Genomic DNA, 27,771 nt, shown 5'->3' with positions numbered 1-27,771 from the left:
GAGTACCTGCAGGAAACCCACACAGACATGGGGAGAACGTGCAGATTTTGTTTTTGGGAGAACGTGCAGATACTGCACAGTAAGTCACCCGAGGCTGGGATTGAACCTGGGTGCTGTGAGGCAGCAGTGCTAACTACTGCATATCTCACTAACTCCTTTAACGCACTTCTTAAAACTTACCTCTTTTGGCCACTGGTCCTCTTAACACCTCTTTATGTTGGCGTCAAATTTTGTTTGGTCAATGGCCCGTTGTGGAGATGCAAAGTGAATGCAAGTTGTTGTTCTGCCCAAAAGAGGAGCTTTCCTTGCAGGCTTGGTAATTAGGAACATCCAATTAAAGTTGACCCAGGGTGTTGCCCTCATTGGAGAGAAATAGGGAGAAGGGGCAGGTGAGGGTGAGGTATTGAGTTTGGGGAGGAGGGTTTTTATTGCTGTTGACACAAGGAGGTGGGGGTTGGGCAGTAGTGACGTCTCCAAACTGCTGACAACACCCAAGTGGCAGGACAAACTCTCTCAGCGCTCTGATCGACGGTTTATTGTGGGAAACATGTAAGTTTGTACCGACGTTACCTCAGCTTTCGCTTCTTTACCGTCCCCCCTTCCCGCTAATCTGCTTTTTCCGCTTCTTTCCATCACTTTTCTTTTGACCGATCCCCCGGCTCTGTGTCCTGCCCGGTTGAGAGGCCGTGCACCCGCCCCGGCTTCTAGGCGAGGCCGCAGGCTTTTGTTGGGGGGGAAGGCCGTAAGCGTCAGCTGCACAGCCCAGGAACCAGGGATTTTAATAAAGTTTTATTTTAGTCTTTTCTTTCCTCCAAATGTTAAAATTCACCACCAGTTCCAAATCTCAAACCAGTTTTCAAAGTGCTAAAGTTAGATTTGACAACAGCTCAAAAGTTTCTTTGACATTTAATTTCAGAGAAGGAAGCAATCTGTTGCTTTGTAATTGGTCCTTGACCAATTTGGAAAGGATATCTGCTTCCTTTTTAAAGTTTTAACTAATGTCTGCGGTTAAGGAATTTTGTTCAGGTCTCATTCCTGGAATTGCTGTAAATATTTTGTCATTGAATCTTGTTTTATAAAACTTAAGTTGATGTGTAGCTTTTAGGTTGTGAATTGTAACTTGTTGCTAATTTTTGGTCCAAAAAAAGGCTTTGCATTTGCAGAAGATGCTGCATTTGGTAGCTATTTAAATGTGCTTATGAGTGGATGTATGCGGAGTTGAGTCAAACCAGCACTATTCGTCTTGGTGGCTTAAATTTGGGCTGAATAAAGTCCTGAGTATGGAAGGAAAATGAATGAGGTGTTGCTAATGCTTGTGTTGAATCCTGTGGAAAGTCTCTTTGAGGTGGGAATTTAGGAAGTTTTAAGGAACTTGGGGTTCATGATCAATGTGGGTGGGGCAAAATAAGTGGGGAGTTTTATGCAGCTGTTGCAGTGACCCTCAAACTGTGTGAAGGATATCCCCTTGTTGAAACATGTCTGGAAATCCCTATCCTGACCTGCTATTTAACTGTGGTCTCATTGCTCTCTGTAAATGTAGAAGTAAAGTCTCTTTGCCAAAAAAGTTGGAAATATAATTTCCTTATGTTGCCCTATTTAAGGTTACTATTGTACTTGAGGACTTGAAGTTGCTGAAATTTGGGGAAGATGGGTGAGGCTTGTGGCAGGAATACATTCCAGTGCAAAATGTAATGCAAACTTGGACTTGCATAATTAAGTTATAATCTTTATCAATTTGAGTTAATGCTTTGGTTTCTGTTTGAATGTTAGTTTCCAAATTAATACTGTGTTCCTTCATTGGTTTGAATATATACTTCCATTAAAATACAAAAGGAAAGAGATTATGCTAATGAACTCCATTGCTCAATGTTGAGGGAAATATTGCTAATGTACCATTAATTGCTGTTAACTCTTGAACCCTCTGCTGTAAAGTATGTAAAAATAACTAATGCAAGCCACTCTTTTTTTCACTGTCTTTTGAATTTGTGCCAAATTGCAGTACTTGGGAAGCAACTGGCATCCTCCATTTGAGTCCAGGATCTCTATCAGTGAACTCTTTAAGAACTTGTTCTGAATATGAATTGTGCTTTAAATATTGATAGATGCCTGTTGCAACTAAACTCCTCTCCACGCTGCTCGGTCCCCTGTTATGTGAGCCTATTTAGATCAAAGTTGACAATGATTTAGCCATTGATCTGGTTCTTGCTGCACTTGTCTGGAATGTGTATGGACTTGTGCCAAACCAGCATTAGCCTTGGCGACTGAAAATCTGCTGTGGCCGAATTTGGAATGAGTTGCGGAGTTTTACTGAATAGGAACGGGGGCAGGTGAAGATGGAAGAGCAGTGTTCTCTTAATCCACTTTTTTGATCAAAAGATTAGCAAACTTCATGGTAAATAAGTTTGAAAAAGTGTAAACTTATTCCTTGTATCCAGGGAAAACTATGGAGTGACAGTAACATAAGAATGAATAATTTTTGCTATCGGCCATGTTGAGGCATCCAGACTTGTCACGAGGATGTGGCTTGCTGTGGAAGCAGCTCAGTGTTCTAGTTTATTCAATTAACTGTTACTGATGCTTCTGATCACTCAAAACTAATATAGCAACAACTTGCATTTGTATAGTGCCTTAGCGTCGTGAAACAGCCAAGTGCTTGACGGGAGTGTCATCAGACGAAATTTGACATTAAGCCACATGGGATATTAGAACAGGGCTGAGAGACAGGATGAGTGGTCAAAGAAGTTAGTTTTAAGAAGCATCTTGAAGCAGGAGAGGTGAAAATAAACAATTGAGTTTATGGCGTGAATTCCAGAAATAGGGACTAAACATCTGCAGACACAGCCACCAACCAGTGCGACATGCGGGATGGAATGTGCAAGAGACCAGAATGTGCAGTGATCTCAGGCTGGAGGTGGTTAGAGGGAGGGGTGAGGCTGTGGAAAGATCTGAAAGCAAGGATGAGGACATTAAAATCGGGGTATAGCCAGCGCTAACCTAAATGAGCACAGCAAGAAGTCTCACAACACCAGGTTAAAGTCTAACAGGTTTATTTGGAATCACAAGCTTTCGGAGTGCTGCCTCTTCATCAGGTGAGTGACTCACCTGATGAAGGAGCAGCGCCCCAAAAGTTTGAGATTCCAAATAAACCTGTTAGACTTTAACCTGGTGTTGTGAGACTTCTTACTGTACCCACCCCAGTCCAACACTGGCATCTCCACATCCTAAATAATGGGGACAGCGGTGATGGATGAACATGATTTAGGATTGCAAAGTTAATATTGAGATTTACTGCTTACCTGATCTCTCTTCTCTAACCATTTTTAAACCATAGAATTCCTATGGTGCAGGAGAAGGCCATTTGGTCCACTGAGTCTGCACTGACTCTCCAGAAAAGCATCTTGCCCAGCTCATTTCGCCATCTCATCCACCTATCCCCATGCATTTACCATGGCTAATCCATCTAACCTGCACGTCTTTCGATGATTTCACCCTAAAGTGAAGTTTATTAGTTACAAGTAGGCTTGCATTCACACTGCAATGAAATTACTGTGGAAATCCCCTAATTGCTGGAGTGTGACGACTGGGGGATTTTCACAGCAACTTTATTGCAGTGTTAAGGTAAGCTTGCCTCTGACACTAATAAACAAACAAACTCCAGTACCTGTTCAGGTACACCTGAGGGAGAGTTTAGCATGGCCAGTGCATCTAACCAGTACGTCTTTCGGAATGTGGGAGGAAACCGGAGCACCTGGAGGAAACCCATGGAGAGACAGAACGTGGAAACTCCGCGCAGACAGTGACCCAACCTGGGTTCTTGGTGCCGTGAGGCCTAGTGTTCATGAACATCGTTCCTTTTGCAGATACATCCTATTTAAAAGGATAAAATCCAAATTGACAAACTGAGCTATCACTGAAGCATTAACCTGTTGTTTGCAACTTCAAATGCTGGTGGAACCACATTTAGTTATTTCCCTCCGAGTTCAGAAATTGCCACTTGGGCATCTCTCCACAGGTGCCATTTGCACTCACTAACAAGTGGCTGTGGTTTATGTGCAGACTTTTAATGAGAGGGAGGTGCAATCATGTTTTGAGTCTTAACTGTCTGCATTTCATGGGACTTTGCTATTTGCTGTGTATCTCAAAATCCATGTACCTGTGCTGTTCTGGCTAAGATTGACCAAGTATGCATTACATGCAGATTCTGGGAGAATGATTGCACACTGACCTCTGTCACTGCAGTGTTTGTTTTTGCCGGATGTTTCAGCTGGCTTATTGACTGCCTTGATTTGGGAGGGGGTGGGGGAACTTCTCATGATTTCAAATCCCTCCCTATCTCTTGCATATTCTCCATAACCTTCTGATATCTATCTGTGATCCTCCTGATTCAATTTTAATTGCTGCACCATTGATTGTCATGTCTTCAGCTTCCATATTACTTTGCTAAAACTTTGGGTCACTGTGTTCTGTGGCTATGTCAAAGTTTGTGTAATGCTCGTCTGCTGTTTGTTGGGGCGTTTGTAGAAGCTGCTAAGTAAATGCAAGTCATTCACTGGCATGTATCTTTTCTAAAGCTCTGGTTGACTGAACCCTGTGTGTGTGGACCCATTTACTTGTACATACAGACAAGGTTTGGTAGTTTGCCCCTTGAGTAAGTGAAAGGCAAGGATTTAATGTAGCCTGGAAAGGGGAAAGTAGACATGCGTGGGTAAAGTTTCTAGGAGTGCATAAACTTATGGACAGCAATGTAAGTCACTAAGAATCTGCTTTACTTTCCATGAGCTGGGATATCATTGACCGCTTTGAACTGCATGTAATTTCAGTACACCACTCGTGCAACTGGTTTTAAATGCATTATCCTTCATAATCTTTATTGTGAGGATGACTTGCAGCTTTGAAAATTACTCTTCCCTGACCAGATTGGTTCACTTGTAGCCTTGCATTGCATAATGCAGTTGCGAGCATGGATCCAGCATTGTGGGCTCCAGATGAATAAACTTGGAGATACAGGACTTGCTCTTAATGGTTGCGGGAGTTCCTGAATGTTGAGGCTACCAATGTTACTTTAATGTGAATGTGCACCCATAGAACCACAGAATCCCTACAGTGCAGGAGGCTGCTCGGCCTATCGGGTATGCACCAACTCTCCAAAAGAGCATCCTACCCAGGTCCATTTACCATGGCCAATCCACCTAACCTGCACATCTTGGACTGTTAGAAGAAATCAGAGCATCCGGAAGAAAAGCAGACACTAGGAGAACGTGCAAACTCCACAGTCACTCAAGGCTGGAATCGAACCTGGGTCCTTGGCACTGAGACCTATTAGTGATTGGATTTTTTTTTTAGCAGTGCCTTGAAGTGCACCTGGCTAATTGTTCTGCTGGTGTCATTGTCCTCCACAATGTCTTGGCCTCAGTACAGTCCAAACTATTATGGGCTACAGGGTGTCTGTTTGCCACACTTTGCATTGAGGTATGGTCCAAGTGGGCCTCATTTTTCTCACTGTCTTGACAAATTATCCAGCCACGTGTAATCCTTGGAACTTCATGCAGGAAGAAGGGGCTCAGATTGTAACTGTTAGGCCAGCATATCTTTGCACTCTTCTGCTGCAAGGCAGCTGAGGCTAATTGTTCAGCTTTTGCAACCTTCTGTAATATCTGCATTTTTGGCCACGTCGTTCCTCTTGAGCTCTAAAATTCCTTCCCTAAACCATACTGCCCTTGTTTGCTTTCCTCCTCTTAAGATTCTCCCTGCAACTAAGCTCTTTGCCTGCTGTAGTAACTCCTTATGTGGCTTGGTTGTCAAATTTTATAAACATTCCTTGAAGTTTTACTATGGTTACAGGCACTGTTTATAAAGTTGCTTGCAGCCAATCAAAGTCAGTTTGGTCCATGTGGTAATGCAGCAAAGTCCCCCAGATAACTTTTGGTTGAGGAATAAATTATAGGCCAGGACACCAAGGAGAGCACCCCTGCTTTGCTTTCGAAATATTGTGCGAGGGGGCAGACAGAACCTCGATTTAACTTTTCATCCGCAAACCCACACCTGTGACAATGCTGCATTACTGCTGTGAAACGTCAGCCTAGATCTGTGCTCGAGTTTCCCTACTTCCTAAATGAGCCATCAAGTTTATTATGGCACTGCTTCATCCTTTTTATGTTACAAGGGCCACTGGAATCTTAAGTCTTGTACAGAAAAAGGGATGCTGCAAACTTGTTTTCAGTTTGCAGAAATTCCTGGCTGCAGTTTTTTTCTAGCTGCTTTATTCTGCACCACAAAGAACAGTACTGCACAGAAAACAGGCCCTTCGGCCCTCCAAGCCTGTGCCGCTCATTGGTCCAACTAGACCATTCGTTTGTATCCCTCCATTCCCAGACTGCTCATGTGACCATCCAGGTAAGTCTTAAACGATTGCCAGCGTGTCTGCCTCCACCACCTACTTGGCAGCGCATTCCAGGGCCCCACCACCCTCTGCGTTAAAAAAATGTCCCTCTGATATCTTAGTTATACCTTGCCCCTCTCACCTTGAGCCCGTGACCCCTCGTGATCGTCACCTTCGACCTGGGAAAAAGCTTCCCACTGTTCACCCTATCTATACCCTTCATAATTTTGTACACCTCTATTAGGTCTCCCCTCATTCTCCATCTTTCCAGGGAGAACAAGCCCAGTTTACCCAATCTCTCATAGCTAAGATCCTCCATACCAGGCAACATCCTGGTAAACCTTCTCTGCACTCTCTCTAAAGCTTCCACGTCCTTCTGGTAGTGCGGTGACCAGAACTGGACACAGTACTCCAAATGTGGCCTAACCAGCGTTCTATACAGCTGCAACATCAGACTCCAGCTTTTATAATCTATACCCCGTCCTATAAAGGCAAGCATACCATATGCCTCCTTCACCACCACCTCCACCCGTGCTGCCACCTTCAAGGATTTGTGGATTTCCACACCTAGGTCCCTCTGTGTTTCTATACTTTTGATGGCTCTGCCATTTATTGTATAACTCCCCCCTACATTAGTTCTTCCAAAATGCATCACTTCGCATTTATCTGGATTAAATTCCATCTGCCATTTCTCCACCCAATTTTCCAGCCTATCTATATCCTGCTGTATTGTCTGACAATGTTCATCGCTATCCGCAAGTCCACAAGACAGACCATTTGAAAGTTCTAGAAGACTGAATAAGAAGACTTATTGGTATTGTGGGGGTAGAGAAGAAATCTCCTCCGCGCTTTGGAGCGGACTCAATCTTCCACCAATTTCATGGAAAGGGAGTTATATATATATATCATTTTTTATATGGCTGATCATATTCAATATCCTGATCCTCCCTTCCTCCCATATCCCTTTAGTCCCAAGAGCTGTATCTAATTTCTTCTTGAAACCAGACAATGTTTTAGCCTCAACTACTTCCTGTGGTAGTGAATTCCACACATTCACCACCCTCTGGGTGAAGAAATTTCTCCTCACCTCCGTTCTCGGGAATGGGACTTAGTGCATGTCAGGATAGCAAACTTTGCTTTGGGACTCTTCATGTTTAAGAAGCCTTCAGTCTTGCACTGTTGATGTAAACTGGGCTAACAAACATGTATTTATTTACTGTGGATTGCAAAGCTTTTTAAAATTTGCCCAAGATTCTACAATTCCAAATAGTGTGTGGTTTTCAGGAGTAAAGCACCCCTCCCTGTCTTGTTCCAAAGACGCTATAGCAACACTTGCTTTGCTTTTGGCAGTGGTTTACAAATTGCTGCAGATGCTGGAATGCTAAACATTGGGTGTGGGTGTTGTGAGATCTCCTGTGATGAGGTCAGTGGTGAGATTTTTGGATCTGCTATTTGACATTTCAATAGCTAAATGGCCTTTGGCGTGCACTTGCAAGATGCATTCAATAAAGAAAAAGACCTTTCACAATCCTGGGACATCCTGAAGCAATGTCAGTTCTTTGCATCAGTTTAACATTATAAATATGTCCTGATTGGTGAGACTCAAGTACACATGTGCAAGCTGACTGGAGCAATTAAGCTCAATGTTTTGCTATTCAACATCGCTCCTTGAGTCGCACATCAATCTGACTGGGGTGTATATCAGCCATTACTGTGCCACTGGGTCAAAAATCCTGGCTCTCCCTCACCTAATGGCACTTGGGGACACTTTCAGAGGTTCAAATTGCAACTGTTCAAGAAGGCAACTCACCAATACCTTGAGTAATTGGGGATGGATGATAAATGCTAAGTCTTACTAATGAAATGATAAAAATGGGAATTGGAAATTTTCTGTGGCTATCAAAACACCCAATTAAATATATTTTACACAGGCTGTGCACTTGGGAGTCTGGACATTGGGGACGTTTATCAGTAAACTGATACAAAGATTTCACATCTGTTTTGTTTGGTCTGGTCTCTGGCCTATGCCATGCAGATGCTAATGGGAGCAGAGGAGATGAGAGAGACTGGCTCCAAAAGCGTCATCGCCAAATGCAGATAAGGAACTTCATTGTCCCTAGGTTATAATTATTATCAAGTGATTTAGTTTTCTTCTCTGGATGCGTCAGTGAGTCTTTCATAACCTTCTCCTAGTGACCTCATTGGCAATCACTGCTTAAACAAAAGGTTATTGACAACTTGTAATTGGTCAATTCTTAAAGGGCAAGTGATGGAAGCCTTTCTGTACAAGATTGGCTCTTATTAAAAATAACCTTGTGCTGTTTTCCCACTAACTTCTTCAGTCAGCAATTTTTCCCTTCCCTTCCTACCCCCACTGCCCTGAGTGACAGTATGTAATTAGCTGATCACAGCAGGAAGTACACACAGGAGATGTGGTTCTATTTCCCAGTTGTTTTTGAGTGTTGTATGAAGAGTTCAGACCTTGCAATAAGTGATGCTATTAATAGCATGATGCGTTTGGGTGCTGTGCTAGTTTGAATTCTATGCAGTAAACCTAATGGGCCAAAACTGTAAATTCAGTAAGGGAAGTCACTAATTTACAAATGTTGTCTTGACCACCTAATGAGGCACTTCCTCAGTGGTCCATGAGCTAGGAATTTGTGTGTATATAGCTCCCTTTTTTAGAATCCCTACAATGCAGAAGGCGGCCATTTGGACAATCGAATCTGCACTGGCTCCAACATCTCGCCCTGGTCCACCCCATGCCCTGTCCCCGTAATTCCACATATTTATCCCCCTAACCTACACACTTTTGGGAACCAAGGGGCAATTTACCATGGGCAATCCACTTGACTTGCACATCTTTTGACTGTGGGAGGAAACCCACACAGACATGGGGAGAATGTGCGAACTCCACATAGACAGTCACCCAAGGCTGGAATCAAACCTAGGTCCCTGGCACTGAGGCAGCAGTGCTAACCACTATGCCACCAAGTGCTCATTAGTGCATGATTCCATTTAAAAATAGCCCAGTAATCAAATTTTATTCAATCAGATAAAAGTTAGTTGATCTCACAACTACTGCTGAAAGTTACTTCTGTTAGTAATATTGCTTTCACTTAAACATGTTAAAGGATTAGAAAAGAGCGTTTTGTTGCCAGCCCATTGCTTGAATTCCTGCTTTCCGAAGTGAAGGGGTTGAAACTTTAAGGTTTGATTTAGCAGCTGTGATGGCTGAAGTTGAGTCTGAGTTTTCCTCTCAGTGGACTCGATTGATAGAGCAGAGAGAGTAAGGGCTCCTTTCCTTTAGACTGCAGGTACCAACACTATTGCCTACTTTCTCCTCAGCTAATTTTTCTGGATGCCTTTGATCTGTAACTTCCAATGGCTGGGAGCCCCAGCTCTTGGATGTGTCTTATGGCTCTTTCAGCTGCAAGTTGTGTACTGCCACACAAATGGCTTCTTACAGCCTCCTTTATACATTACAAAAACACACTTCCTGCTGTCCCGAACTGTTGAGTTAGCTGTTGGGTTAGCTCGGGTCTGGGGGGGGGGGGGAAGGAATGGGGGACGGGACATAGCCCTATCTAGCCAAGGTAATTAACCTTTTAAATGTCTTGGCCATTAACTTGAATGCTTCGCTTCTCCCAGGTCTTGGGAAGATGGAGAAAGTGGCTTCCCTGGAGGTTTGAATAGTACTATCAAGCAGTTTCTGGTTATCTTCATGGAAAATGCACATTGAATTTTCACTATGTCCTTGTAACCCACTTGGAGCCTTTGACTGCTTTGAAGTTGTGAAAGATCAGGTGATCTTTTGGCAGCTATCTTTAAGGCATCTTAAAAATAGCTCATCTTCAATACCAAAACACGCTTGATGATGCATGGTAGGCTTGGTGACCAGCAATCCCATAGAACCGTGTAGTAGAAATAGAGTAAACTGCAAGTCACCACAGAGTACTTTTAAGTGAGTTTACGCTCATTAAGCATTGACCCAACAAATCTCCATTCACATCCTTATGTTGTGTAGTAGATACTTTCAGTAACTTCTGGCAGTTTAAAAACTTTACACCATGAACTCAGTCCTCCAATTTATTTTCCAAAGCACCCCACAAAAAGAAAAGGGGAATCCTAATTTTGCTTTTGGAGAGCACTGACCCTTGTTCTGCTATCGGACCGTTGAGCCACTCGCTGAGTACTTCCTCCGGGTTAATGACTGGTTCACACTCGGTCATACAGACTCAACATTAACTATTTCTATCTGCACAGGTGCTGCCAGACTTGCTGAGTTTTTCCAGCATTTCTCTTTTTTTTATATTTTCAGGTATACGCAGTGGAGTTTGAATGAGTAACTCTTTCAGTTCAATGGATAGTGTCTACTGTAACTCAATGGCTAGTACTGAGTCAGAGGGTTGTTTTAACCACTGTTCCGGAGACTTTCGCTTTTTTTTGGAAATTCTTTCATGGGATTGAGGGTTGACGGCTAGGCCAGCATTTAATTGCCCTTGAAGATGATGGCGAATTGTTGCATCCGTGTGGTGTAGATTCACTAATAGTGCTGTTAGGGTTCCAGGTTTCCCATCTGAGTGAGACCACCATTGATGGAGAAGTCTTGAGGGATCCTCATCACGCCATTCTTTTATTCTCTCCATTTGTACCGAGGGTACTGTTTGTTCAAAGTGCCGGGGATTAGTTACCTGGCAGAGTTGTGCACCTTTCAGTCCTATATGCTCCCTCTCTGATCTCCTGCCCCAGTCAGGGTCTGGAGAGAAATCCAGAGTTGTGTGCTTGATCTAGAGGCTAGGGTGGGATCTGTGATCTCGGTCAGTTGATTTTTCTGTGCTGTTGGCTTTAGTATAACAATAGCTGGGTGTGGTGGGCTGTGGTGCAAGAATAGAAGAGGATGTTTTAACTGAAACCTGGAATCTAATTGTCACCATGCCAGTGTATATTTCTAATTGGAATATAGGGAAATGTTGCCCCTACGATTATATAGATCAGAACTCCCTCTGGTGGCAGAAGATCGCATTGCGCCTCCACACTTTACCAAGTCCTGGAGTTGGGATGGAATTTTCACTCCCAAGTTTGCCTCATTATCTTTTTGGGCTCTGGAGTGTTTTACAGACTTTGTACTTCTGCAATTGACCTGGAATGTTGTTTAAAACACAGGCTAGTGTCAGAGGTTTCTAGACCAAGTTTGATGCTGTTCAGCCCCATAGTTTGGGGGTTGGCCCTCATTTTTGTCCAACATTTTTCCAAATATCCATTCTTAATCACCTGGTGTGCAACTATTCAGCTGTGTAGAACATCATTGTTGTGCCTCACTCTTCGTGCTTGTGAACCGCAGCAGTTGGCAATCTGTAGTTAGCTATCACCTCCCTTGGCAAGGATGTTGAAGTAAATTGGATCACATACAAACTGCTGGCTTTGAACCAGCCAGGAATTGTACAGTGCACTGCTTACTCTGGGAGATGTGGGACATTTGGCTTGTATAACTCCATATTGGTGTTGTGACTCTTTTTTTTCAGTGTGACCCCTGTGGAAATATTTGCACTTGCATGAATTCTACTTCCACATTCTTATTGCTGTTTTTCTTTTGAGTAGCTGACACTTGTTGTAGACTGTAAATATATTCCAACTTGGACCATGTTGCATCCTTGATGGATGGATACACCTGGTGTCCTCACAAATCAACTTTAACCTCAAACCAACACAATCATTCACTTCAAGCCACATTTTCCCACATGTTAAGATTTTCTAGAGCGGTTCCATGGGCATAATCTGTCCTCTCTTTCAGGTCTGCCCCAGGCCCCTCGAGTAATCCACCGGTTGGACCAGCACCCTATGGCAGCAACAGGAAACTGCAGCAGACCCAGGCCCAAGTGGATGAGGTAAGAAGCAAGAGTTTGACAGACTACCTGAGTGGTGATTCAGTTCGATGTGTTTCTATATAATAGTGCGTACGTGCAATGTCCACTATCTAGCTGTTTCTACATAGCACATACAATGTACACAGTCACAAGCACGCTAAAATGTTGGTAATAACTCCTGCAAGATCTGTGGGAAGAGAAACAGTTCATGTTCAGGATTGCTGTTGTTATGTTTGTGTGTGTATGTATGTGGTTCTGAGCAGTTGATGCCAAATATTCCTGGCTCCTTTTTGTAAAAGGGGATTATGCAGGCAATTTGGACAAGGTAAAGGAATAGAATCTTGGAGACGCTCACAGTCTTACTGACGGCAAATGCACAGGGCTGTTACAAAAGGGAAATGTGCAGCAGCTGGAAATTTGAAATATTCAACAGACCAGGCCTGCACCTGGGAGTGAAAACAGAAGTAGCGTTTCATGTTACCAACCTCTTATCAGACCTGGAAGAAGTTGAAGATATAACAATTTAATAAACAACCACCGAGGGAGGGGAGGGAAATGTAAAATATGATTAGCTAAGGGCTGGTAATGACAATGAGACCTATGTAAAGAAACAAAAGGTGTCCAGAAAAGCTGTAGATGTTAACAGCGCGATCATTACCATGACACAAGCTGGTAGATGCTGGAGATTTGAAAGATGAGAAAATTCTCTAATTCTGGCAGTGTCAATTGAGCGTGTTGACTCTTCATCAAAACCTGCATCTGCAGAAATGGGTCACTTGTGCAAGTAGCTTATAGGCCCCCTAATGGTAGTTACACTCTACATAGAACATAGAACATTACAGCGCAGAACAGGCCCTTCGGCCCACGATGTTGCACCGACCAGTTAAAAAAAAACTGTGACCCTCCAACCTAAACCAATTTCTTTTCGTCCATGAACCTATCTACGGATCTCTTAAACGCCCCCAAACTAGGCGCATTTACTACTGATGCTGGCAGGGCATTCCAATCCCTCACCACCCTCTGGGTAAAGAACCTACCCCTGACATCGGTTCTATAACTACCCCCCCTCAATTTAAAGCCATGCCCCCTCGTGCTGGATTTCTCCATCAGAGGAAAAAGGCTATCACTATCCACCCTATCTAAACCTCTAATCATCTTATATGTTTCAATAAGATCCCCTCTTAGCCGCCGCCTTTCCAGCGAAAACAATCCCAAATCCCTCAGCCTCTCATAGGATCTCCCCTCCATACCAGGCAACATCCTGGTAAACCTCCTCTGCACCCTCTCCAAAGCCTCCACATCCTTCCTGTAATGTGGGGACCAGAACTGCACACAGTACTCCAAGTGCGGCCGCACCAGAGTTGTGTACAGTTGCAACATAACGCTACGACTCCTAAATTCAATCCCCCTACCAATAAACGCCAAGACACCATATGCCTTCTTAACCTTATCTACTTGATTCCCAACTTTCAGGGATCTATGCACACATACACCTAGATCCCTCTGCTCCTCCACACTATTCAAAGTCCTCCCGTTAGCCCTATACTCAACACATCTGTTATTCCTACCAAAGTGAATTACCTCACACTTCTCCGCATTAAACTCCATCCGCCACCTCTCGGCCCAACTTTGCAACCTGTCTAAGTCTTCCTGCAGACTACGACACCCTTCCTCACTGTCTACCACACCACCGACTTTGGTGTCATCAGCAAATTTGCTAATCCACCCAACTATACCCTCATCCAGATCATTAATAAATATTACAAACAGCAGTGGCCCCAAAACAGATCCCTGAGGTACACCACTTGTAACCGCACTCCATGATGAATATTTACTATCAACCACCACCCTCTGTTTCCTATCCGCTAGCCAATTCCTGATCCAATTTCCTAGATCACCCCCAATCCCATACATCTGCATTTTCTGCAGAAGCCTACCATGGTGAACCTTATCAAACGCCTTACTAAAATCCATATATACCACGTCCACTGCCTTGCCCCCATCCACCTCCTTGGTCACTTTCTCAAAAAACTCAATAAGGTTAGTAAGGCACGACCTACCTGCCACAAAACCATGCTGACTATCACCTATCAATTCATTACTCTCCAAATAACTATAAATCCTATCCCTTATAATTTTTTCCAACATCTTGCCGACAACAGAAGTGAGACTCACCGGTCTATAATTCCCGGGGAAGTCTCTGTTCCCCTTCTTAAACAATGGGACAACATTCGCTAACCTCCAATCTTCTGGTACTATACCAGAGGCCAACGACGACCTGAAGATCAGAGCCAGAGGCTCTGCAATCACTTCTCTTGCCTCCCAGAGAATCCTTGGATAAATCCCATCCGGACCAGGGGATTTATCTATTTTCAGACCCTCCAGAATATCCTGCACATCCTCCTTATCAACTGTAATACTGTCTATTCTACTCCCTTGCAACCCAGTGTCCTCCTCAGCTATATTCATGTCCCCTTGCGTGAACACCGAAGAGAAATATTGGTTCAATGCTTCACCAATCTCCTCCGGTTCCACACATAACTTCCCTCTGCCATCTATAACTGGCCCTAAACTTGCCCTAACCAACCTTCTGTTCTTGACTCTAGGATGGAGTATATTAGGAAAAATAAATGAGACACGTGAGATAGGTGCCACAATAATCGCAGGCTACTCCAAATTGGATGTGTCTGATTGGCAAATTAGTTCAGTGCATTTGGAACAACTTGGAGCATTATGTTCTGGAGCCAACCAGGGAGCATGATATTCTATGCCTGGTAATCAATAACCTCGTGCTAAAGAAGCCTCTAGGTGACAGTGATCATAAAGCTAACTGAAGTGAACAGTGAAACGAGACTAAAATGGGAAAAGACTTGCTAAAGCTAGTGTGGGTCCTCTAAAATCTGGGGAATTGATGAGGGAAATCCAGAAAATGGTGGCATTGAACAGGTATTTTGACTGTCTTCATCGTAGAAGAATTAGAAAATCTCCCCAAGATATTTGAAAACCCTGAGGTGAAAGGGAAGGAAGCATCCCCAAGGAAAAAGGTGCTGGGAAAACTATTAAAACCAAAGCTGGCCACTCCCCAGGACCAGATGGTCTGCACTAGTATCTTAAAAGAAGTGTTTGCAAAGATAGTAAAGCCATTGGTTGTAATCTTCCAAAATTCCAGTGGATTGGAAAATTAATGCCCCTTTATTCATGAACGAAGGGAACTACAAGCCAGTTGGCCTACCATCTGTTGGAGGGAACATAAGAACTAGGAGTAGGCCATCTGGCCCCTCGAGCCTGTTCCGCCATTCAATAATATCATGGCTGATCTTTTCGTGGACTCAGCTCCACTGGCCCGCCCGCTCACCATAACCCTTAATTCCTTTACTGTTCAAAAATTTATCTATCCTTGCCTTAACATTCAATGAGGTAGCCTCAACTGCTTCACTGGGCAGGGAATTCCACAGATTCACAACCCTTTGTGTGAAGAAGTTCTCCTCAACTCAGTCCTAAATCTGCTTCCCCTTATTTTGAGGCTATGCCCCCAGTTCTAGTTTCACCCGCCAGTGGAAACACCTCCCCTGCTTCTATCTTATCTATTCCCTTCATAATCTTATGTTTCTATAAGATCTCACCTCATTCTTCTGAATTCCAATGAGTATAGCCCCAGTCTACTCTGCGTCTCCTCGTAAGCCAACCCTCAACTCTGGAATCAACCTAGTGAATCTTCTCTGCACCCTCTCCAGTGCCAGTATATCCTTTCTCAAGTAAGGAGACCAAAACTGTACACAGTACTCCAGGTATGGCCTCATCAGCACCTTATACAGCTGCAACATAACCTTGCTGTTCTTGAACTCCATCCCTCTAGCAATGAAGGACAAAATTCCATTTGCCGCCTTAATTACCTGCAAACCAACTCCTTGAGATTCCTGCCCAAGGACACCCAGGTCCCTCTGCACAGCAGCATGCTGCAATTTTTTACCATTTAAATAATAGTCCATTTTGCTGTTATTCCTACCAAAATGGATGACCCCACATTTGCTAACAATGTACTCCATCTGCCAGACCCTCGCCCACTCCCGGTAGACTATCTATATCCCTTTGCAGACTTTCAGCGTCCTCTGCACACTTTGCTCTTCCACCCATCTTAGTATCATCTGCGAATTTTGACCACTACATTTGGTCCCCAACTCCAAATCATCTATGTAAATCGTAAACAATTGCGGTCCCAACACTGATCCCTGAGGCACACCACTAGTCACTGATCGCCAACCAGGAAAACACCCATTTACCCCCACTCTGTTTTCTCTCAGTTAACCAATCATCTATCCATTACATTACCCGTAACACTGTGCATCTTTATCTTATGCAGCAGCCTTTGGTGTGGCACCTTGTCAAATGCCTTCTGGAAATCCAGGTACACCACATCCACAGGCTCCCCATTGTCCACTGCACATGTAATGTTCTCAAAGAAGCCCACCAAATTAGTCAGACATGACCTGCCCTTCATGAACCAATGCTGCGTCTTACCAATGGGACAATTTATTTCCAAATGTCTCGCTATTTCTTCCTTGATAGATTCAAGCATTTTCCCTACTACAGAAGTTAAGCTAACCGGCCTATAGTTACCTGCCTTTTGTCTACCTCCTTCTTTTAAACAGTGGCATCACATTTGCTGTTTCCCAATCTGTGAGAACCACCCCAGAGTCCAGCGAATTTTGGTAAATTACCACTAGTGCATTTGCTATTTCTCCTGCCATCTCTTTTAGTACCCTGGGATGCATTCCATCAGGGCCAGGAGACTTGTCTACCTTTAGCCCCATTAACTTGCCCAACACTACCTCTTTCATGATAGTTTCTCGGTTCTTACCTGCCATAGCCTTCCTGTCATCAATTTTTGGCATGTTATTTGTGTCTTCCACTATGAAGACCGACACACAATACCTGTTCAATGCCTCAGCCATTTTCTCATTTCCAGTTATTACATCCCCCTTCTCGTCCTCTAAAGGACCAATGTTTACTTTCGCCACTCTTTTTTTCGTTTTATATATTTGTAGAAACTTTTTGCTATCTGTTTTTATATTCTAAGCTAGTTTACTCTCATAATCCAACTTGCCTTTCTTTATAGCTTTTTTCGTGGCTTTCTGCTGACCTTTAAAGATTTCCCAATCCTCTAGGTTCCCACTAATCTTTGCCACTTTGTATGCATTTTCTTTCAATTTGATACCCTCCTTTATTTCCTTAGATATCCATGGCTGATCTCTTTTTCTACAGTCCTTCCTTATCACTGGTATATACTTTTGCTGAGCACTGTGAAAGATCGCTTTGAAAGTCCTCCACTGTTCCAGGTTATACCAGGATACTTAGAAAATCACATTGTGATCAGGTAGAGTTAACATGACTTTATGAAAGGGAAATCTTGTTTAATTTATTTTAGATTTCAAGGAAATAACGAGCAGAGTGGTTAAAGGGGAATCTGTAGATGTGTTGTTCTGATTTCCAAAGGGCATTTGAAAGGTGCCAGATCAAAGTTTACTCCAAAATAAGAGCATATGGTGCAAGGGTAGCACATTACATGGATAAAGGATTTATCTATGATAAAATCTGGGGAATTTATAATGGAATCAATTAATGGAATTATCAATTCCTCAGATTTTAGCTGGCAGGAAACAGAGTTGGGGATAAATGGGGTTTTTTCAGGTCGGTAAGTTGTAACAAGTACCACAGGAATCCATGCTGGGGCCTTAACTATTTACAATCTTACCAGTGATTTTTGGATTAAAGGACCAAATGTATGGTAGCTAAATATGATTATCACACCAAGGTAGGAAAGTAAGCTGTCAAGAGGCGGTAGGGAGTCTACAAGGATTTGGACAGGTTAAATGAGTGGGCACAAAATTGACATGGAGTATAATGTGGGAGAAATGTAAATTTGTCCCCTTCAGGGCGTATAGAAAAGTAGAATACTATTGAAATGCAGAACAATTGCAGAATTCAGTCAAGCAGAGGGATCTGAGCATCTTGGTACATGAATCACAAAAAAATTAATATCCAGGAACCAGATGACTCAGTTTGTGAATGAGGTCTCCCTTTAAGACGAGGTAATCAGGAAAATGGGGTTGAGACTGCAACCAGATCAACCATGATCTTATTAAATGGCAGAGTAGACTTGAAGGGCTGAATGACGCCTGCTCCTAAGTCCTATTTTCTTATGCTGTCTCAACAATGGATATACTGGTTATGATCTAAAATTGTTGAACTCCATGCAGGTTGTAAAATGTCTAATTGTAATACAAGGACTTTTGCATTAACTTCATTCTTCAGCGAGGATTGCTGTGACACTTGGTCCCAGCTCTGGTTCTTGAAACCGTTTTGGCAGATTATTGATGCCTGCCTTTTGCTAGACAATAGTATTACTGTTTCTTTTCTTTAAAACAGCTCGGTGTGACACCTGCTTGTTAAAGATCTGCAATGCACTGAAAAATGAACTGCAACTTGAGTACAAAGTGGATAAATCTAACTTGGTTGATGGCTGCTCCATAATTTAGCCAATTTTGAGATGTTTACATAGACCTTTGACGGTGTGGGACTTTGCTGCAATGCTTTCTAATGCTGGCCTAAAGTGTCAATAGGCAAGTTACTGAAACATCATCCTTCAAGGCCCCACAATTCTGTTTGATGTACAGGATGTTCAGAGCTGGTGTTTAGACTTTGGAATGGTTGTTTGGGAAAGCTGATTTGGGGCTAGATATTTTCAGCAAGCACTCATTACCAGTAGAATCATGAACAGCTCAGAGGGCCACTTGGCCCATCCTACTTACGCTGATGTTTTTGCATGAGCTATCCAATTTGTAATTTTGCCCCCTGCTCTTTGCCTATAATTCTGCCACTTTTCCCCATAATCAAGTGTGTTTGACTTAACCTGCTTTCACTGCCCCTACACTGATGTTTCTCTTGACCTGTATTAATCGCTTTGCACATTTAGTTTACAGCCAGCACAGTCTCGAGCCATTCGACCCAAAATGGTCTGTCCATGTTCCACACCAGCCTTCTAATTTCCCATGTTTGATGTGGAAACGATGTTGCTGCTTCCTAATTGATTGGTATTTAAAATTCGCCATCTTGCATTGGAGAACTGGACAGCTATTGTCTGTGCTCCTGCACTCAACTTCTGCCACTGACCTGCAGTGATCGAGTGATTTGCAGATACCAGGGCATCTTGGAGTCACTGGCCCAGGCAACCGAACTCGCTCCCCAGTAAGTGTTGAAGTTGGTGGATTATGATCAAGATGCCATAATCACTAACTTGTATACAGGAGGAGGCAGTTCAGCCCATCCATGCTTGTGTTGGCCCTATGGAGGAGTAGTCATAAATAATTCTACATTTCCTGTTGTTTGTCCATAACCTGTTCCTCATTTTCAGTACCTGTTCGGTATCTTTTCAAAGTTAATTATGGAATTGGTTTCCACTGCTTTTTTTTCCAATATGTTTCATCATGACTTCGTTATTGAGGCAAATTTTTCTCTTGTTTCAAAATCTTGCCTTTTAAGCGATGACTCTATTTCGAAGACTTTTTTCAACCTCTCTTTATAATTGAAGTCCTCATCCCTGACAGCATTCTGGTAAAGTTCATCTACACCCTTTCTGATGCATTTGCATCCTTCTGAAGTATGGTGTTCAGAATTGTCCTGATTGATATCTGCGGAGGAAGGTTGGGGCGATGGATGTACAGGGTGCTGGGTTGGATGAGGTCAGTACTATTGTTAACCAAATTATGAAATTCCATCTCATCATATCTAAGCTTTCACTGGATGAAAAATGAAAGTTATTCCCTCATTTGATCCCTTCCTTCATGTACAGCTCAGAACCATAGAAATTTCAGTGGAACTCACTGGCACTATCTTCAGTTCTTGTGGCTTCTTCTTTCACCCTGGAAAGCATTGTCCAGCTGACATGAGACGCTGAAGTTTTCCATTAGGGCAAATGGAATATATGGGAAAATGTGAATTTGGCCTTGGCAGGAAGAATAAAAGAAGCATTGTTGTCGAAATGGTGAGATGTTGCAACGGGTGTCTTGGTGCATGATTCAAAAAGGCTGATATATAAGTACAGCCAGTAATTCGGAAAGCTAATAGAATGTCATTTATTGCCAGGAGGATTGAATACAGATCTAGGGAGGTTATGTTTCATGGTACTCGTGAGACAACATTTGGAGTACTGTGCAGTATTGGTCACATTGTGTAAGGAAGGATGTAAATGTGTTGGAAACAGAAGGTTTACTAGACTAATACCTGGAATACATGGGTTGTCTTGGAGGAAAGGGGTGGATAGGCTAGGCTTGTATCTGCTGGAGTTTAGAAAGTAAGAGACAACTTGATTGAAACATAAGATCCTGAGAGATCTTGATAGTGGATATGGCAAGTTTCCTCTTGAGAAAAGAGATTGCTGTTCAAAAAAAGACTGAAATTAGGTGACTTTTTTCCCCTGAGTCTTTGGGACTCTCTTCCTGAAACAGTGGTGGTAAAAGAGTCTTTGAATATTTTTTAAGGCCAAAGTGATGGGTTGTCGGAAGTAGGTGGGATATGCATTTGAGGTTACTATCAGATCAGCCATGATAAATGGCGGAGCAGGCTGGAGGGGCCAAATGGCCTATTCTTTGTTCAGATGTGCTTCACAATGGAGCTGATTCAACAGTTATACAACACACAAGAATGCCTTTTGGCTCGTTGTGTCAGTGCTGGTTCTGTTTTGGAAGAGCTATTCAATTAGTCTCTCTCTCTTCCTCTTAGTCCTACAGTTACTCCAAATATTTATCAATTCCCTTTTGAAACTTGCTATAGTGTCTGCTTCTGCATTTTCTGACAGTGCACAGCAAGTGAGATCTGGAATGTAGATTTTTTTTTAATGCCACTATCTTAAATCTTTGTCCCTTTAGTTACTGACCCTCCTGCCACTGGAAACAGTTTCTTCTTGACCTTTTACCATTTTGAACACCTATTAGATTTCCCCCTAGCTTTCTCCGTTCAAGGGAGGCCAATCCCAGTTTCTCAACCCTTTTTCAATATAATTGGCATTCTGCATCCCAGTATCATTCTGCTAAATTTCTTCACTCTTTCAGGCCTTGACATCATTCCTAAAGTGTGTTACCTGAAATTGGATTCTGTGCTCTTGCTGGCCTAACTGTGATTTGTCAATTGGCTGAATAAAAGAAAACTGATTCTCGTTTTCTCATTGGGGGAAAAAGATGCACAATCCATTCTGTTCATGGGGCTGAATGATTCTTCAGTTTCTGTTCCAGGTTGTGTAGGAAAACGCAATGTGCTGGGATAAAGTTCAAAGATAGGACCTGGTAGTGGCACTGAATCATCCATATTCTGTAAATGGGCAGCCGTCTAAAGGGGTTATCCAGATGTTGCACATGGTCTTGATGTGGCAGCCAAGTAAAATGAGGTACTGATGCTAATCTATCTTTCCACTATTGAGAATAGATCTCCGTGGCAACAACCTAATTGCGGGTGGAGACTGGAGATGTGATTATAATTGAGTGGAATTGACTGGGTGGATGTGGCCCGTCTATACTTCAGTTGCTGCGAATGTTATGGCCAACTTTCAATTCCTACCCACTTTTCACCTCATCCAATGTCCTGCTCTCTGTAGCCTGTCACATGTTTTCCCCATCACACACCTGTCCTTGTTCTGTACACCTTGACTTTTTTATCGCCATCCTCTTATTCCTGTCCAAAAAATCAAATTAATTGTTAAATTCCTTGGTCAGTAGTGTCAATTTGTAGCCTTCTCTACGATTTCCCCACCTCCCAAATCCTTGACGTCTTGTGCATTATCCCCCTTTGTCCTACCATTGATTTGCCATAGTTCCACTTCTTCCCAGACCCCTTCATCTCCCTGTTCCTCTTGAAATCCTCATGATCCTTTTTTAACCATTTAAAATCTCCTTGTGCTTCCAAGCACCTTGGGACTTGAGGAAAGGTCATACTGACTCAACGTTAACTGTTTCTCTCCACAGATGCTGCCAGCTTGCCTGAGTTTATCCAGCACTGTTATAATCTTGGGACTTCTCTTGGGTGCTAAGTAAAGCGGGTGAGAGAGCTGGTGCCAGACTGTCCATCCATGGAGAGATTTGATATCCTGCATTCTCACTTGCCAATAGGGGATGCTGAACAACAATTATTTAAGTATTAACTTGCAGCGTCCTTGTGAAGCATTTAATAAAACCTCTTGATCTTTACAGTTTGTTCAATATATGTTTGAAGTTTGCGGATACTTCATGAGAGAGAGATGAGGTGCTCTGGTCTTCAACCTTTCGGTTGTCTATACAAACAACAGAGAATTTTTTCTTTACATTCCCTTGTGCTTTGTTGGCTTTAGGTCGTAGATATCATGAGAGTGAATGTAGACAGAGTCCTTGAACGAGACCAGAAACTTACGGAGTTGGATGACCGAGCTGATGCACTTCAAGCTGGAGCGTCTCAGTTTGAGACCAGTGCTGCAAAACTAAAACGCAAATATTGGTGGAAGAACTGCAAGGTAAGGGATAGGATCTTCTGTTTTACAGTTGGCTTGCGCTCCATCCATCCAGTTTTACCACCCTTCCCAGTACGGCAGTAAAAATCTCAATCTGAGTTCAGTTGATTGCTTGTCATAAGAAGCAGGCACTGGATTTATGTAGCACGTGTTCTGTTAGAACAAAGAACAGCGCAGGAACAGGCCCTTCGGCCCTCCAAGCCTGCACCGATCACGTTTACCAACTGCTTATATCCCTCTATTCCCTGTTTTGTTATGCCTATCAAGATAAATCTTAAATGTGGCTAACATAGCTGCATCAACCACCTCACTTGGCAGTGCAATATAGGCCCCAACCCCCCTCTGTGTAAAAAGAAAACTTGCCCCCACTGAGTGCTCCCCCCCCCCCCCCCCCCCCAAATCCCCTTATCTTGAACTTGTGCCCCCTTTATAATTGTAATTTCTGCTGGGGAAAAAGCCTCCGCAACTGTTCACCCTATCTATGCCCCTCATAATTTTATAAACTTCTATCAGGCCACCCCTCAGCCTCCGCCTTTCCAGGGAGAACAATCCCAGTTTATTCAATCTCTCCTCATAGCTAATACCCTCCATACCAGGCAACATCCTGGTAAACCTTTTCTGCACTCTCTCCAAAACCTCCATCTTTCTGGTAGTGTGGTGACCAGAATTGGACACAGTATTCCCAATGTGGCCGAACCAACCTTTTTATATAACTAACATAATTTGCCAACTTTTATCCTCAGTCGTGTGTGAGCCCCATGCTGGCTGCTATGTTGGGAGGTGCTGACCTTCAATGACACCAATTCAACTCCAGATTCTGTTTGCATTGACCTTGGTTCTGAGAACAACTGGAGCAAGATATTCTCATGGTGTATGGCCACATTCTCCCCATGCCAACACTATTGGGAACGGATCAACTAATCAGCTTCATTGTGTAATTGTGTTGGTGGAAAAAGAACACATCAGTCATTCCAAGACATTGACTTTGTATTTGCACTTTTTGACTCCAGGTGTTGAACAAAATGTATGGCTACTATTAATGTTGATGGAAGTTGGAAGATGGTGGATTATTGTGTCTGTAACCTATGCACTAAAACATGTGAATAGTTCATGTTGACCAACTGTTTCTTCAGCAATGACAGTTCTGAGACTAAAACTCTTCTCTCTCTCTCTCTCCCAGATGTGGGCAATATTAATAGCTGTCATCCTGATCATCATCATCATCATAATTGGTGAGTATTCAACTTTGTCGTTGCTCTTAATCTTTTCTCCTTCTGTCAACTTGTCTCTTTCTCTTTCTGATTCGCCCCCTTCTGGACAGCTTCTGCTCATCAACTCCAGCTGAATTCCGATTTCTCTTTAAAAAAATCTAGAAATTGAAGATGGTCTCAGTAAAAGTGACCAGAAGATGTCACATTGTCATAAAAAGACAACTGGAAGGAAGCCTGTAGTCCTTGCACAATCTCAGCTCCTAACTCCCAGTTCCATGCCCACCATGTGATTGACTCTCCACTACTCTGAAGTGGGCAATTCTGTCGTTTCAAATTGGGTTACTGGGGGAAGGACAATAAATGGCCACCTTGCCATTGGCACCCACATCCCAAGAATCTTCTCTTAAAATCTAGCTGAAATCCAAACTTGCAGCAATGCTAAGCATCTTCTATAACATATGGACTGGTGTTATCCCATCCGAGGCTTGCATATCTGCAGTAACCCTAAAGGAATAGTCATTTCAGTAAGGTGTTTGAGCAGTTTCTTGCAGCCAGATGCTTCCTTCAGTATACCCAAGATTCAACACCCCAAACCTGTCATCACTGAAGTAGTCAGTAATAAAGATGTTATATATGCCCTTCTCGTGACTAAGCTGCCTTTTTTTCCCTTTTTGCAGTTTGGCAGACCACCTCATAAGAACCAACTTCTTGCCTGTTGGAGGCAGACGAGGACTTTCCGGTTTCAACCCACTTTATCTACTTTTAAAAGTTAATTGGTTTAAACATTATTAACAATCGGGGGAGATTTGATTATAATCAAGAGTTCAGATAAAGTTGTAAAGCATTCAACTCTTCAATTTGACCCTCCATTGATCTCTCAAACTGGTGATGGGCAAACAAGGCAACAGGACACCATTTGATAATAGCTGAGATTGGCACCATGGCTTTCGGGACCAAACCTTCTGCAGGAAACCAGTTCGAATGCTGCAAACGCTCGATTGTCCTTGTGACTCCATTGAGGAGGTTGTCATACATTTGAACTCCTGATCATGATCAATCTTTATCAAGATGGTTGTCTGTAATTATCAAGCTGAGCTGATGTGATTTTTTTTTTTTGGCCCTACCTCCACAATCTTTCACCCTATTAATTTTTAAATAGGCATTTTGTAAATTCCTAGCAGTTAAAAACCCATCTACTTGGAGATTTTAGATGAAGCTGGAATACAAATTTAAAAATGTTGGCAGGCTGCTATTGCTAGTCCTGGCCACCAGGACTAGGCAAAGATTGAGTAATGGATCATGAATGTTGGTGTGTGCATGGCAATGTGGGCTGTCCACACACCAAATCTTAAGAGGAATACTCTGGATGAGGGGGGCAAAAATTCTTGCTGTCTGGATGTCCAGGTGAGACAACTGGTCAATAACAATAGTACAGTATTGTCCCCTTGCATCTGAGTTTTAATGTTCTAATTTGCCAGAGTGGTGTGTTTCCTTTTGCCATTTCAGTTGAATGAGGAGGATGGTTCCTGAATTTGAAGTTTGCAATGGTCTACTCCCACTTTCATTTCACTTTCTGTTCAAACATATTGTTTATATCAAGCCTACGGTAGCTCCCTTTTCTGAAGTTTACCCTTTCTTTTGAGGTCGGATGGCGTTGTTTACAAACCACTACCTCTTCTGTGGCAATTTGTTTTGGTTTCAGCCTGCCCCAGGCTACGTCAAGATGAGCTTGAAGGAAATTTATGACCTTAGTCATCTGGGCTGCACTGTCTTCAGCACCAATGATCAGTGATGGGTGTAGGAAAAGCCTAGTTCAAATCCTGCCCCTTGAACTGAAAGAGATGAGGTACAGAGGGTGACTTCTTGGAATGAACTGTAATGGAGCATTGCAAACTTCTGGGTTTGGGCAGTAATAGAATTTTTCTTTTGTCAAAATAATATTTTCCTCATTGTGCCAGTTGCCTCATTGTCCCTTTTCATGAACACTCCAAAAGAAAAGCCAAAAAGATGCTTATTTTGACTCTTGCCTTGTGCCTTATCTGTTTGTCTTTAAAAGTTATATGGGTCGCCACTTTGGATCCGTGCCTTGCTAAGTGGAGTTGAGCTTTCATGAACCATGTACAAATCTTGACAAGTGACAAGATTTCCTTTGAAGTTTTTTTTAATAAAAAAACGCTCTGAGCAAAGTGGGAGAAACTTGATGTCTATGTACCAGATGCTGTTGCTTTAGTATAACCTTTTGGGTGTTGGTTGAAGGCTTAGCTAGTCACTTTTTTTTTTCAACAAAAACTTGGTTATAAACCTTTTAATTGATCTCCAGTAATTGGCCTAGGTTCATGAACCCAAGGAGATCATCTTTTGCACAAAGGACTTTTAAAAGGAAATCTGTACACCCCTGAATAGGGCTTTGAGTCCAAAGCATTCACAGCATCTGACCAGGTTAGTCGCCCTTTTCCCAGTCCAATGGAGCAGTCGTGCTGGCCCACTTGCACTTGTCATTCACTTTTGCTGGTGATACTCTTAGATGAATGTTGAAAATTGTCGAGCACTGTAACTTTTTGATTGCACTGTAGGCAAATTGTGATCAACACATTGGTGATTGGTATTTTGAAAAGACCACCACAGCTGCTGCACTTTTGTTAAAGCACAAAGTCACTCAATCATTGTGATATGTTGTTTTTTGCTTCTCTCTTTTTGGGTTAAAGGGAGAATCAGAGCTGATCACTTGCCTTGACCACCGTGCCCCCCCCCCCCCCCCCCCATCCAGATCTGAATAACAGCATTAATTGACTTGGTCTGACCAGAGTGATGGTGTATGCAAAAAAAAAATAATGAAATCAGTCAGTGCCTGACAGGTAATGGGTCAAGTCAGATTTTGTGAAGACTGAAACCTGAATTAACCATCACTGTTGTATTGTTGGTATAATTGACCACCAAAAGGAAAACTTTTTACAGTATTTTTCAATGAATCTCACTACTTAAATATCGGTTGACATGACTTTTTAAACTTGAGGTGCCTTAATGCCTTCAGCCAGCAAATTTAACTTCTACTGAGTTTTGTGATTCTTTGTCAGAACTTGCTGTTTAGCCTATAGTGCCGTAGTTTCTGCCACTCAGGCTTCAAAGTGCCCAGCAGTTACTGAAACCCAGACAAGTGCCTCTTTGGGTTCTTAGTGCCCCACTTTAAGCTTTTGTATAAAAGTGTAATTGTTCGGCTCAGCATTGCAGCGAGGCCTGTTCAATTGTATTTTATTGTATGGAAGATTTAATAAAAGATGTTTTGCAATCCGAAGGAGTGTTTGAATTAGTGCGCACAAGTGTAGTTCTGTGTGCTTTCTGTCTTCCTTTCCTAACACTAGCCCCCACTCCTCCCCAACTTAACACTTTGCATATCAAAACTTACCTGAAGCAATATTCTAGTACCAAGACTAAGGTTAGGTGGAGCAGAGAAGGTTGCAAGGAGATTTGACAAGTGTTCAAAGTCATGAACTCAAGAGTAAGAAGTAACTGCATCCAATGACAGAGTTAGTAACCAGGCTACACAAGGACCAGAGTTGACGTGAGGAAACAACTTGTTTTGCACTGTCTGAAAAGTTGATGGAAGCAAACTGCATTAATCCCTTTCAAAAGAGAATTGGATAAAACTTGGAAGGCGCAACCTCATGCAGGGGCTATGGGGAAAGGAGTAAATGGATAGATCAACAGGCATAATCAACTACATTGGCTGCCTTTTATTGTGTTATCCTACATGAGCTCCATTGAGCTTTCATTAAGGTGTAGAGT

The 27,771-nt window shown here is 42.7% G+C and overlaps 1 protein-coding gene across 1 annotated transcript; it reads left to right on the top strand.

The window, feature by feature from the left end:
- Positions 1-214: 214 nt before the first annotated feature.
- LOC144509868 (vesicle-associated membrane protein 3-like) lies at positions 215-27,280 on the top strand. Its single transcript, XM_078238793.1, has 5 exons — positions 215-549; positions 12,174-12,267; positions 22,622-22,780; positions 23,958-24,009; positions 24,666-27,280. Coding segments are annotated over exons 1-5 (327 nt in total). The 5' UTR covers positions 215-547; the 3' UTR covers positions 24,686-27,280.
- The last annotated feature ends 491 nt before the right edge of the window (positions 27,281-27,771 follow it).

The sequence above is a fragment of the Mustelus asterias genome, chromosome 22 (assembly GCF_964213995.1).
Source record: "Mustelus asterias chromosome 22, sMusAst1.hap1.1, whole genome shotgun sequence".
NCBI classification, from domain to species: Eukaryota; Metazoa; Chordata; class Chondrichthyes; order Carcharhiniformes; family Triakidae; genus Mustelus; species Mustelus asterias.
The sequence above is the reverse complement of the archived record's forward strand: the minus strand, read 5'-3'. Positions and strand labels throughout refer to the sequence as shown.

Coding starts and splice junctions, on each gene's coding strand:
- LOC144509868 (XM_078238793.1), top strand. Junction 22,781..23,957: donor ATTGGTGGAAGAACTGCAAG/GTAAGGGATAGG, acceptor TCTCTCTCCCAG/ATGTGGGCAATATTAATAGC. Junction 24,010..24,665: donor CATCATCATCATCATAATTG/GTGAGTATTCAA, acceptor CCCTTTTTGCAG/TTTGGCAGACCACCTCATAA.